This window comes from Saimiri boliviensis, chromosome 21, assembly GCF_048565385.1.
Source record: "Saimiri boliviensis isolate mSaiBol1 chromosome 21, mSaiBol1.pri, whole genome shotgun sequence".
Lineage (NCBI taxonomy): Eukaryota > Metazoa > Chordata > Mammalia > Primates > Cebidae > Saimiri > Saimiri boliviensis.
In genome coordinates, this window is record NC_133469.1 from 24,230,160 (window position 1) to 24,243,443 (window position 13,284).

The 13,284-nt window shown below is 56.6% G+C and overlaps 1 protein-coding gene across 8 annotated transcripts in view; it reads left to right on the forward strand.

The window, feature by feature from the left end:
• The window catches only part of MED15 (mediator complex subunit 15), an 85,641-nt gene extending 73,082 nt beyond the window's left edge, over positions 1-12,559 (forward strand). For 5 of the 8 annotated variants that reach the window (XM_010330490.3, XM_074390894.1, XM_039462391.2 and 2 more), the window contains 10 exons: positions 65-184; positions 7,539-7,675; positions 7,766-7,893; positions 8,085-8,219; positions 8,300-8,363; positions 9,334-9,400; positions 9,824-9,984; positions 10,071-10,237; positions 10,700-10,798; positions 11,500-12,559. In XM_010330490.3, coding sequence (XP_010328792.2) covers positions 65-184; positions 7,539-7,675; positions 7,766-7,893; positions 8,085-8,219; positions 8,300-8,363; positions 9,334-9,400; positions 9,824-9,984; positions 10,071-10,237; positions 10,700-10,798; positions 11,500-11,636 — 1,215 coding nt within the window. In that variant the 3' untranslated portion in view covers positions 11,637-12,559. The remainder of the gene's footprint in view (positions 1-64; positions 185-7,538; positions 7,676-7,765; positions 7,894-8,084; positions 8,220-8,299; positions 8,364-9,333; positions 9,401-9,823; positions 9,985-10,070; positions 10,238-10,699; positions 10,799-11,499) is intronic. The other 3 variants (XM_039462394.2, XM_039462393.2, XM_010330491.3) reach the window with 1 other exon arrangement.
• The last annotated feature ends 725 nt before the right edge of the window (positions 12,560-13,284 follow it).

Consider the following 13,284-nt stretch of genomic DNA (forward strand, 5'->3'; position numbering starts at 1 on the left):
ACCTGCCCAGGCGCTGAGTTTCTTTGTTGCGATCACCTTGTCTGTTGTCCCTCTGTCCTCAAAGATGATCACGGAAGCCTTGGCCCAAGGTGGGATGCACGTAAGAGCCCGGTTCCCGCCCACCACTGCTGTGTCCGCCATCCCGTCAAGCTCCATCCCTTTGGGCAGACAGCCCATGGCACAGGTATTTACGGGGCAGCGCCCAGGGCATGGCTGGGAGCTCGGGGCGTCCTCTGAGCGCCTTTGTAAAGCACACCTGTCATTATCATCGCCGGTGGCTTCCTTTGATGGTGGCTTTCAGAGTGCCAAACCCATAGTCACTTTTTTTCTTAAATGAAGCCAAGCCCATCTTGTGCTTCTCGAGAGGATGTGAATAAATATTTGGATATTTTCAGCTTAAAATAGTTAGGCTACAAGGCATTTTCATGGTAAAAATAAAACAGAAGCTGAAGCAAAAGTTTTGCTTTTTAGAGCTATGCTATCTAATAGTGTAGCCACTAAGCATGTGTGGCTATTTACATTTAAATTAACTAAAATTAGGCTGGGCACGGGGGCTCACGCCTGTAATTCCAACACCTCAGGAGGCCGAGATGGGAGGATCACTTGAGGCCAGGAGTTTGAGAGTTTGAGACCAGCCTGGTCCACGTAGTGACACATCATCTCTAATTAAAATGTGTGTGTGTGTGTGTGTGTGTGTGTGTGTGTGTGTGTGTGTGTGTATTGAAAACATAACTCTAAAAATCAGCTAAAATTAAGTAAAATGAAAAATGCAGTTCCTTAGTCCCACCAAATACATTTCAAGCCCTTATTTGCCCACAGGGAAGCTAGTGGCTGCTGCAGTGGACAGCACAGACTCCAGAACGTGGCTATTGTGGCCAAAGTGGCATTGGGCCATGCTGTTGTAGAGTTTGCCGTGTAGAGTGTGTAATTTGTAACACACATCCCCTTTCTAGGTAGAGGTAGACTTCTGTGTACATTATGCTTTTCAGGGATATGAATTCCTGGCTCTCTTTATCATATGCAATTTGGAATTACTCCATGGTATAGTCATTTGTTTAACAAATAATTACCACATGCATTCTGTGTGCCAGGCACTGTGCTAAGATTCTGAGAATGAAATGATACTGAAGTTCTCTAATCATACAGGCTTTCCATTTTAGTGGGTTTGTTGTGAAAACTTCAAATTTGCCAAAAGAACTTTACAATTCAGTTTCTGTTTTAGGTGAAATGCTTCTATAATCCTAGCAGACACAGTCCCTGCCTATCCCTGAATGCCCATGTGCAGGCACTGTCACCACCATGGCTTGTGCAGTGGCGCCTCTGCAGCTCTGTTCTACAGAGGAAGAAGTGGAGGCTGAGCCAGGATGACCCTTGGTCCATGTGGCCCCAAGCCTAGTGCCACACACCTCACACTGCCAAGAGAGTGGCCTGGGCCCCATTCAGGGCATGTTCAGTTTGCCCTCCCCTGCATACTAACTAACCTGTTGGGTTACCCCAGATGTGCCATTTAAATAGTTACTGACTGGAATTTACATTCTTTGGCAGGGACCTCCCTTTTGGTAGATTTTGATTTGCAGGTGGTGGAAGTGCCTAGAATCTGCTGGTAGAAAGGCTTTGGTGAAAGAGCTTTCCGGAGGAGCAGAAGTTGGGGGTGAGGACGTAGGTTGTGTGACTGTGGTGGAACGGAGGCCAGTGTGGGTAGAGGCCAGGGTGCAGTTCCTTATGGCCTAGAGGCTGTGAGCTCCATGACCTGCTCACATGCTGCTGGTGTCTCCTTGACCAGACCCCTTTGGGTTCTGCACTCTGTCTGCTAGAACTGCTTTTCCTCCTTTCTCATAGCCTCTGGCTCAGAATCCACTGGGTTCACAGAGTAAGATTGGCATGTATGTGGAGGAATGACTTTAGTAGCAGCATGTAGGACTGATTTTTATAAACACAAAAAGTCCCCAGTGTTCTCAGTGTGTGATACGTGGCAGGCCTTGAGCTAAGCTCTGTGTACAGAGCCTCACTGTTTCTCGTTGCAGCAGGTTGTAGTTTGAGCATGTAGCCCCTTTTACAGACTTGAGAGTGCCCTCAGGGAGCCACCAAGTCAGGATCGAGGGCTCAAATGAAACCCATCCCCCTGGCCTCTGAGCAGGATTCTTCTGGAAACTCCTCACTCCCCTTCCTGCTGCGCTGATGACCTGGCTCCTCCTTTTGGTTTGCTGGGCATTCCCGGGTGGGCTCCCCCCATTCCCCCCACAAGGTCAGGCTCTGTCCTAGGCCTTGACTTGCCTATACTCTTGTGCACTGTGCACTCCCCACACCCAGCTGCTGTCGTTTCCACCTGGCTTTTCACAGGTAGCCCCTCCCTGCTTCCCACCAGTTCCCAAACCCACTCAGTCTCTTGCTCCCCAGCCTTCCCTGGCCCCTTAGATTAAGTTTGCTCTGAGCTATGCCAGCTAATAGGTCTCTCTCTAGAAGCTTCCAACCCCCAAAGGCAAGGAGGTACGAGGGAGCAGAAGAAGGATAGAGAAATACATGATGAAGCTGAAAAAGTTAGTGCCTTGGAATAAATGCCATGGAGAATCCTGGTTTGTCCTCATTACATTGTGTTGGGGAGTGAGAGCGCTGTCATGGGAAGATGCCGGCTAACTGCACACAGATTTAATCACCAGGTTCTGCCTGTTTACGCTGGCAGTGAGGAGCACACCCCTGAACCTTTGGGGTTGGTTCACTGAGGACAAATGAGGCAGTATTTAGAAAGTATTCCTTGTGGGCCGGGCGCGGTGGCTCAAGCCTGTAATCCCAGCACTTTGGGAGGCGGGTGGATCACGAGGTCAAGAGATCGAGACCATCCCGGTCAACATGGTGAAACCCCGTCTCTACTAAAAATACAAAAAAAATTAGCTGGGCATGGTGGTGTGTGCCTGTAATCCCAGCTACTCAGGAGGCTGAGGTAGGAGAATTGCCTGAACCCAGGAGGCGGAGGTTGCGGTGAGCCGAGATCGCGCCATTGCACTCCAGCCTGGGTAACAGGAGCGAAACTCCGTCTCAAAAAAAAAAAAAAAAAAAAAGAAAGTATTCCTTGTCCTGGCAGTAGTCAAAAGCCACAGGATTTCTGGAAAGAGGAAGGAAGGCACAAAACTGGGGCAAGGTTCTGGTTTTGTTCTTTTTTGTGTGTTTGTTTGAGATGGAGTCTTGCTCCTGTCCCCCAGGCTGGAGTGCAGTGGTGCGATCTTGGCTGATTGCAACCTCTACCTCCTGGCTTCAGGCGATTCTCCTGCCTCAGCCTCCCGAACAGCTAGGACTACAAGTGCCTGCCACCATGCCTGGCAGATTTTTGTATTTTTAGTAGAGATGGGGTTTCACCACATTGGCCAGGCTGGTCTCTAACTCCTGACCTCAAATGATTTGCCCACTTTGGCCTTTCAAAGTGCTGGAATTATAGGCATGAGCCACCGCGCCCAGTATTGTTCTGTTTTTTTTTTTTTAAAAAAGCAGGTTTGTTCATGCTTGTCAGCTGCAAGAAAGGAAATTCTGGCAGGAGTTTAGGGAGCAAGAAAAGCCAACGGAGGGACACCTAGAGTGGAGGCCTCCCTACTGCCCAGGCGGCTGCTCTGCAGCCCTCTCTAGTCCTGGCCTTTCCTGCAGAGGGCTCTCCCCCAGGCCAGCTGTCTATGATGAGCCGGAACACCAGGCTCCCTGCCAGAGCCCCCACACCTGGCTGTGGGCCAGCCTTGGGGATGTGAGGCATGCTGGGCCCCATGAACCAAAGGCATTGACCTGCCAACACCAGCTAGCTGCAGAGGTGTGCTACTGCATTTGTGTTAGTATCTTTCAATCCAGTCCCTTTCGAGAAGAGAGAACTTATTCCAGGAACTTATCTGTTGTCTTCACCAGGAGTTGCCCCACTGTATCCCATCTGAGCTCTCAGGAGCCAGAACCTACTGACTACAGTGTGTCCAGGTGGTGGTCCTATGGCCACTGTCCTCCCCAGCTACCTGCCTTCAGCAGTCATCAGGAGGTAGTCTGGTGTCCCATCTGCTCTTGTTCTTTCCTTGTGGCAGCAAATTGGTTCCAAGAAAACAGATGGAGCTGAAAGAGTGGGAACGTACATGCCCCATGGGCTCTTCTCCAGAGGGCTCGCAGGGCCCAGGCTCCCTCCCCGGTCGTGACAGTCCATGACTGCATCAGTTACAGTGGGCACGCCTCACAGACTCAGGCTACCAGATCCAAGCAGGATTCTGTGCTGGGTGCACACTGAACCGCAGTGCCCAGCATGATGTCCAGGGGGTGGCATAGGCCATGCCACAATGCTCTCTTGGCAGGTGTAAGCAGGCAGCGCCTTTCCCACTAGGGGCTCGTCCTTTGACTGGAGAGGCACTGTTGCCTTCTCTTTCCCTGCTCCAGTCCCAGACCTGACACGAGCCCAAGGGCTGGAAGGTTCTTTCTCGCCTCTCTGACTGCCTTCATTGAGCCAGTTCTGTCTTCAGATGAGTCTTTGAGGGGCTGCTTCTCATCCCAGGTGCTGGACTTGGACTGCCCTCCATTGACACCTGGGCACTCGGCCTGGTTTCCTGCTCTCATGGTCTCAGAAATGAAAGGGTGCCCTTTGTTTTTCTTCCCACTAGAGGTCTCCCTGCCTTCCATCCTCAGGGCTCTGCTGGCTGCTGGGGCAGCTGAAGAGCTGAGATAGACCTAAGTGCTGGGCGGGTGCCTGGTTGCCCCGAGGGTGTGGCTGATGAGACTACTGCTTTGGGCCCTGAGTGAGTGCTGGGCTTCCTGAGCTCCAAGGGCAGATGAGAACTCTCGGGTAGCAGTGAGGGCTGTGTGGTTGCCTTCCCTGCTCTGGCCTCTGCCCAGCCTGTACCTCCCATGCTCCTCAGAGAATCACCGAGCTTTAGGCGGTAGACAAGAGCTGACCATCTCCTAGAAGGGACACCTGCTCAAGCACAGGCGCTTCTCTGGAAGAGGTGGTCAGGGAGAGGCGAGGGGAGGGGCCCTGACCTGCAAGCAGGAAGAGGGGTGAGCTTGTGAGACAGCTTTCTGGGGTGCAGGTAGAGAGCAGCAGCAAGTCAGTCACGGTTCAGGGAAAGGGAAAGCGGTGACGGGGCTGCTGAGGGCTTTAGGAGGGGCCCCTCCACAGGGCGGGCGGTGCTCCACAGGGCTGGGCTGGGCATGGGGCCCCAGAGTCTTTGCTTCCCACTCCCCGGTGCCATCTGTGGTTCTGTATGGAATTTCTGGCCTTGGGATTTTGTTGACACCTGGATGAGTCTAGAACGTGTGTTCCAGTGTCTGGGACATGCCCTCACTCCCCTTCAGCCAGGGTTCTGTGCACCCCACCACAGTCAATGCACCCGTATTTGGGTGTGAGAAACCTGCTGTACTTGTTCAACTCAGCATTTAGCAAATCAAGTAACACCAGTTCCCGTTTCTGACCTTGCTAACCTCAGCGAGACTCACTGCGAGCCATTTTGCTTCACTCGGCAGAGTGATGAGGCCTGGCAGGCCAAGGCTGGGGGCTCCTGCACTCTGCCCCTCCTCTCCCAGGCAGGGGTGTCTTGACCACAGAGCAGTTGGAACAGTTCATTCCATCGGTTGATAACCCACTGGGCCAGTGGCTTTGGATGGGGACCTCTGACCCAGCTGTGCTGAAAGTGCCCTGCTCTGGTCACGCCCTGTGCCTTAGCCCTCCACCCCTTGGTCTCCCGGCACATGTGGCTCAGGAGCAGCCTGCACCCAGCATCCTGTGCAGCGCTGTCAGGCACACCCCATGGAACAGGCAAGACAGAGCATTTCGCTCCAGGAGCTTGGTCCAGGTGGTGCTGAAAGGGCAGTGCCACCCTGCCTTCCGCTGCTTGGTGGGGTGGGGAGGAGGGCATTCTGTTTGTGGGCTCTGGGCCTGGGCCCCAATTTGAGGAGCTGAGAAAGTAGCAGTCCTATCCCAGTACCCACAGCACTGTGGCAGAGGTGCTTGCGGTGGTGTGAGCCGTGGCCCCAGGCAGGCTTTCATGTCCAGAGTGCCCCTGGAGAAGCACTGAGTTGGTCTACAGAAATGGACAGTCCAGGGGCTGGGCTCCCAGGAAGCAGGTTATAAACGGATGCTTGGCATGCAGGGGGTTGACTAGGGTGTGGGAAATGCCACCAGGGGCCCTTGGGGGCCTCTAAAGCTAGCAGGGCCTTCAGGGTGCCCCCAGTGTGGCAAGGGGTTGGGACTTCATGCTGCCATTACCAGCACTGGGCAAGGCAGCCCTCTGTTGAGAGTCCCTCTAGGGGAGGACAGACGCCCAGGGCTGGCAGACAGCTATCCTCCCTGTCAAAGCTGCCATCTGTGCTCCACCCCAGGAGGGTGTGGGTGTTTCACACATGCTTGTCTCTGGTGCCTAAGTGGTTTGGTTTCATCCCTAGAGTTTACAGATGAAGATGGTGGTGTCCCTGGTGTGGACACTGGGGTGGTCGATCTTTTTTTTTTTTTTTTTTTTTTTTTTTTGAGACGGAGTTTCGCTCTTGTTACCCAGGCTGGAGTGCAATGGCGCAATCTCGGCTCACCGCAACCTCCGCCTCCTGGGTTCAGGCAATTCTCCTGCCTCAGCCTCCTGAGTAGCTGGGATTACAGGCACACGTCACCATGCCCAGCTGATTTTTTGTATTTTTAGTAGAGACGGGGTTTCACCATGTCGACCAGGATGGTCTCGAACTCTCGACCTAGTGATCCACCCGCCTCGGCCTCCCAAAGTGCTGGGATTACAGGCTTGAGCCACCGCGCCCGGCTTTGGGGTGGTCGATCTTATTCGTGTCGGGCCCAGCAAGGCCTGGGGAGCAGAGCAGCAGCCTTGGGTCTCTGCAGACACAGAGTCTCAGAAGACTCAGGTGGACACCCGCGTGGCAGAACCAGACTCTGGGCCTGGGTGTCTTTGACACTGAGTAGCTCACCTCTCCTAGGTGCGCTCGTGTGGGCCGATGCAAGTGCCACCATAGGTGTGTGGGTGGCTCCCTGGTCCACCTTGCTCCAATTAAGCAGGTCCAGGTAGGACACAGCGTGGGACCAGCCCTGCAGCTGCATGTTTAACCACAACAGATGGCCATTACCACTGGGCTTTTCCTTGGTGCAGTCAGCCTGGGGGCTGCAGGGGCTCGTGGAAGCATGTGGGAAGACGATCCCACTGGTCAGCAGAGCAGGGTCCTCACCAACACACACAGCAGCGTGTCATAAGACAGGCAGGTGTGGCAGGGAAGGCCAGGCCAAGGGTATTGCCTCCCAGACTGCCCTTTTCCTCACACTCCCACGTCACAGCCCCAAAGCCTGTGTCCTTGTGGGACCCTGGTCAAGGAGCAAAGGCTTCCATGCCTGGGTCCCCCTGCCAGCCTCTTGGTCACCTCATGCTGTGTGCCAGGCTGGGGGAGTGTGCCTGTGTATGTGTCCAGGTGGCATCTGGATGAAGACATAGGTGTGTGGTGAGGCTGTGCGGGAGGACGGGCCTGTGCGTGCGGTGGGCAGGTGGTGTGGAGGCGGGCGGGCGTGTGGTATCGCGCCGGCTGAGCCCCTCCGCTTCCAGGTCAGCCAGAGCAGCCTCCCCATGCTGTCCTCGCCATCGCCGGGCCAGCAGGTGCAGACCCCGCAGTCGATGCCCCCTCCCCCTCAGCCGTCCCCGCAGCCTGGCCAGCCTGGCTCACAGCCCAACTCCAACGTCAGGTAGGCCTGGCCTGGGGTGCCCTCCCCGCCTGGCCCTTTGAGGCTGCCCTGCCTGGATCCAGCTCACATGTTTCTCTCACTTGGCTGCAGCTCCGGCCCTGCCCCGTCCCCCAGTAGCTTCCTGCCCAGCCCCTCACCACAGCCCTCCCAGAGCCCAGTGACAGCACGGACCCCACAGAACTTCAGCGTTCCCTCACCTGGACCTTTAAACACACCTGGTAAGTTGGGCCTGGGGTCTGTGGCCCCATCGTGTGACCTGTACTCGGCCTGGCAGGTTGAGGTGCTGAGATCACTCTTCACCTTTACGAGGCCTCAGCCTGTACCGGGTGTACAAGTTCTGGGGCCCTCAGAGCTCAAGCTCCCCACCTGACGGTCGAGGGCTGTGGCCTCACCCGCCTGTGTCCTGCAGTGAACCCCAGCTCTGTCATGAGCCCAGCCGGCTCCAGCCAGGCTGAGGAGCAGCAGTACCTGGACAAGCTGAAGCAGCTGTCCAAGTACATCGAGCCCCTGCGCCGCATGATCAACAAGATCGACAAGAACGAAGGTGGGCTGTGGCCAGGGCAGGGGCTGGCACCCTGGGGATACATCGGGGTGTGTGTCTTAGTGTACCCTCTTCTGTCCCAGACAGAAAAAAGGACCTGAGTAAGATGAAGAGCCTTCTGGACATTCTGACAGACCCTTCGAAGCGGTAAGCTTTGCCCATAGCCCCTGGAGGGTCCACAGGGTCATGGGTGGCCCAGCCATGGATGGATACTTGGTAATGATGTGGGTTTAGCAAGGGCACCAGGGCAGCTCTTTGGGCCCTTGCCAGAGGCCTCCAAGGCCCCACTCTGGTGTGTGCTGGGGCTTCAAGCCCAGGCTTCATCTTAGCTGGTGCCCAGCCTTTGCCCTACTCCTGGCTGCTGCTGTGGTCCTCATACTGGGCCATCACAGCCAGACCTCATCCAGCCAGCAGCCAGGGGCCCAGCTTGCAATGGCCTGACCATTAGTTGGCCATGGTTGGCCTGAGCCTGCTCTGGACTTCTACCTCTGACTTGCCAGTGACCATGGGTGGGTGACTGCATCTCAGTTACCCCATTTGTAGCCCATGTGTGCTGTCATGAAAATGAAACAAGATGGTGCTGGTAAGAAGCAGGTGGAAGGCAGGTCCGCCGGCCATGGCCTGCTGTGAGGATCAGAGCTTGGCCAGCACCTTAGAACACCATACCTCCTCTCTCTCATCTCAACTCTGGCTCTCCCCGACCCCTGTCTAGAACAGTCTCTTTGTTCTGCTTGTCTGGATAGAATGCCAGTCACTATTGGGTTGTCCTCCAAGCCTTTGTGAGTTGATCCTTTGTTAGGGTTATAGGACTGAGCAGGGCAGGGACTGGCTTAGATAAGAATGAGGCTTCCCAGCCTGGTCAGAGGCCTGGCCACTGTCCCTTCTCTTGACCCATGGCCTCACTCTTCTAACCAGAGACAAGTAGCTCCTGGGGGTGAGAGCTGCCTGCCTTAGACTCTGGGTCCAGGAACAGCTGGTCAGCTGGTGGGAGCTCCTGCAGAGGTTTCTGGTGGCCGAGGCCCAGTGGCAGTGGTTGGGATCCCAGATCCAAGCCTGAGAGCTGCCATTTCTCCCACTCTTCCAGCAAGAAGTCAGCCCAAGTCCCCTCTCTCTGCAGGTGTCCTCTGAAGACCTTGCAAAAGTGTGAGATTGCTCTGGAGAAACTCAAGAATGACATGGCAGTGGTGAGTGGGCTACCAGGCACCCCTGGGGGAACCAGGGCTCCCCCAAGAGCTTCTGGGAGCGCCACTGGGAGGGGCCTTCAAGATCAGGGTGGCTGGGTGGGGGCTGGGCCTGACCTTGGACCCTGCCCACAGCAGGCCAGGTCTGCTGTGCTGGGTCAGAATTTGGGATAAGTCACCCTCTGTCTATGGCCCCTGTGGGTGCCTCTGCCACCTGGTGCAGAGGGGGCAGGGACTCTGGGGAGGACAGGCTGTCGGGGTAGGGTATTATTCCCAGCATCAGCCAACATTGTCTGCACAAGAGTGGAGGCTGTGAGAGAGGCCTTGGGAATCTGGCTGTGAGTGACGATGGTGCTGGGGTGGGAAGCCCCCTAAATGGGGAACGCTCAGGTCCCGGGCTGCTGACCATGCCCATCCTGCCTCCAGCCCACTCCCCCACCACCCCCGGTGCCACCGACCAAACAGCAGTACCTATGCCAGCCGCTCCTGGATGCCGTCCTGGCCAACATCCGCTCACCCGTCTTCAACCATTCCCTGTACCGCACGTTCGTTCCAGCCATGACCGCCATTCACGGCCCACCCATCACGTACGTCCAGCTGGGCTGGGCTTTGCGGAGGGCGGCCAGCCCTGGGCCGCGTATGCCCAGTGTGGTCACCATGCCGCCTCCCCCAGGGCCCCGGTGGTGTGCACCCGGAAGCGGAGGCTTGAGGATGATGAGCGGCAGAGCATCCCCAGCGTGCTCCAGGGTGAGGTAGCCAGGCTGGACCCCAAGTTCTTGGTAAACCTGGACCCTTCTCACTGCAGCAACAATGGCACTGTCCACCTGATCTGCAAGCTGGGTGAGTGTCCAGGAGGGCTGAGGCTGGCATGGGAGAGCAAGCCTTGACTGCAGCCCCAGGGCTCTGCCGTCAGAGCCAGAGGGCACAGTGCCCAGAACCCACCCTGTGTTCATGTCCCACCAGGCTGTCCACTGTGTCCTCATACACACTGGGCCCCAGATAGCCTGGCCATGCCTCAGTCCCCGCTGCTGGAGCCCACACACCCTCACCTCCTCAACACACATGTGGCTCTGCTTGCCTGGGGCCCTTAGTGGGGTGGTAGGCAGGACCTCTGGACATCCAGCTACACAGGACACTCCAGGCTTCGTGTTTGGAAATCTGAGAGTCAGAGAGAACTCCAGGCTTTGCCACAAGCCTCACCAGAACCTTCCAGGGTGTGAAAAGTCCTGTTCCAGAGCAGGGCTGTGAGGCAGGGCAGGCCGGGGCTTATCCAGGTCACAGATACAGACTTCTGCGTTGCAGATGACAAGGACCTCCCAAGTGTGCCACCGCTGGAGCTCAGTGTGCCTGCTGACTATCCTGCCCAAAGCCCGCTGTGGATCGACCGGCAGTGGCAATACGGTAGGTAGACCCAGAGGAGCTGTCTGGAGGCCCAGGGCAGGCAGGGGTCATTGTGGAATACCAGGCCTCCAGTGCAGCATGGACAGCCTCTGCGCTCCTGCCCCTCCCTAGCTCAAGCCCCTTTCTCCCATCTTCTGGCTCCCCCTGCACGGACAGGAGCGGGTTATCCATTGGTCATCTGAGAAAGAAGGTCTCTGCTCCCACTGTGTCCCTTCAACCCCTTCATCTTGTGTCAGGTCAGCTGTCCAGGGTGGTCATGTTCAGTGGGTAAGGGGTGAGTAAGCCCACAGCTCAAGGACAGACCCTGCTCTTCCCAGAGACTACTGGGGAGCTTGGTGGGGCTCATGGATCCCACCAGTAGCTTGGGCTTACAGGGCCCCATCTGGGTATTGTGGCTCCAGAGAGAACCACCGTGGCAGGGGGTAGTCTCCCTGAGCCCAGAGGTGGCACACAGCAGAGCCGGGCTGGTTCCCCAGGGTTGTTAGAGGCAGAGCCTTGGGCTCTAGATCCTGTTGGGATTCAGTTCTTCACTGACAATGAGGCTCTGGGAGGAGAGCCGGAAGGCCAGGCAGTGTGCAGGACATCACCTCCCTGTGCTTCGGCCCAAGGCTGGGGCTGTCCTTTCCCAGAGCATTGCTGGGTGAGCGGGGTGTGGGTGCAGCGTTGGCCACCTTAGGCTCACGCCTGCTGTTCTGTTACAGATGCCAACCCCTTCCTCCAGTCAGTGCACCGCTGCATGACCTCTAGGCTGCTGCAGCTCCCGGATAAGCACTCAGTCACCGCCTTGCTCAACACCTGGGCCCAGAGCGTCCACCAGGCCTGCCTCTCGGCTGCCTAGCCAAGACTGCAGGGATGGCCCGTGGGGGCAAGGACACACGCCTCCTCTCAGACACTTCTAGGCATTGGCTTCCTTAGAGAGCCTGGGGTTAGGTTAGCTTTCCTGCTTTTACCTTCTGCCTTGGGGACCTGCCAAACAAAATCCCACACCTGTACAGAACTGAGATGGGAGCAGTGGAGCAGGCTGCTTGGGGGGCGTTGGCTGACTTCTCAGAGAAGGCCCTCCATGTGACTTCTTCTAGGGAGCCAGATACGATCCTTGGGTTGCTCTCACTTTGGCCTGTCCAGGGTCCAGGTCCATTGCAGCAGCGTGAGGGTGCATTCAGGGTGTTCTTAGAGCATCTTGTGTGTGCTAGACACACCCCTACTTGTTTCTGTAGAAGAACACAGAGGATGTAGGAAACCCTTAAAACACACATGGGATTCTCTGGTCAGTTTTGAGTTTAGGCTATGCTGCTTTTGGCAAGTGGGGTACACCCCCGGGGAAACCTCTGAGTCCAGGGCAATAGGCTGCCTTTTGGGGGGAGGGCTGGCCCATGGGTGCTGACGGCTCCCTGCCACCAGCTGGGCCTCAGCCCTTCTGGCATTCCTGCTGAGCACTGTGGGCACCCCGGGAGCAGGGATGTCGGGGATCCTGTTGCCAGCACCCCTATGCCGCTCACGTTAGGGCCATGTCCCCACTACGAAAGATGAAGAGCGAGACCCTCAGGACCTGCATCCTCAGAGCACCACACACCACCACACACTGCGCCACCCAGAGAGAGCGGGCCTGTCAGTGGGCCGGGGCCATGCAGGGAGTGCCTCCCTGTGTTGCCTGCCACTCTGGGCACTGGCCAGCAGCCCTCTGGTGAGAAGAGGTCCCCCCCTTTTTATGTGCACTACCCCACCATCTGTGATTGTTATAATAAATTTATTATTCCTGTGTTTGTCAGTTGTTCATCACTGTGTCCCCTTCTCCATGAATCTGGGCCCACTGTCCTGTCCAGGATGCTGTCAGCCTTGGGGCCAGCAATGTCCAGTCTGGCCCTGGACATCCTGGACCTCAGCTCTCCTTGTTTGACACACTGGCCCGTTCCTTGGCCTGGTTGATCCCCCAGCTTCCTGGCAAAGTTCCTGCTCTCTGAGGTAGGAAGAGGTTGAGAATGCCAAGGAAGCAGGGCTGTGGGACTGAAGACCGTGCTGTCAGGCGGGGGTGGGCACTAAGCTGGCCAACCCAACAATGGACGCAGCTGCAGCTCCTGCTGTGGTGGGAGGGGTGGCACGGGTGTGGTCACAGCACTCTGGAGAGGGCCCTGCAGGAAGGAAGGTGAGCTTGGCCGGACCCCCGTCAGCAGTGTCGCCAGGGTAGGAGAGAATGGCGTCTTGCCCCCAGGAGCGTGCAGTCTGAGCAGGAGACCTGGAGCGATCCTGTGTTTTGAAGGCAGCTCTGGCCCAGCCAGGGGACCAGGAAAGCCCTCCCACCTGCAGGCTCTTGGTGGAGACTTTGGGGAACTTCACGCCTTCCTGGTTCTTGGGTGAAGGACGAGTCAGCAGGAGAGGATGGGCGCAGCTCTGCCAACACTTCTTTTCCAGGGCAGCTGCCAGGTCCCGGGATGAGCAGACTTGGCTGCCTAGGCAGGTTCCTGCACACAGCAGGGGCTAGGAAGGGA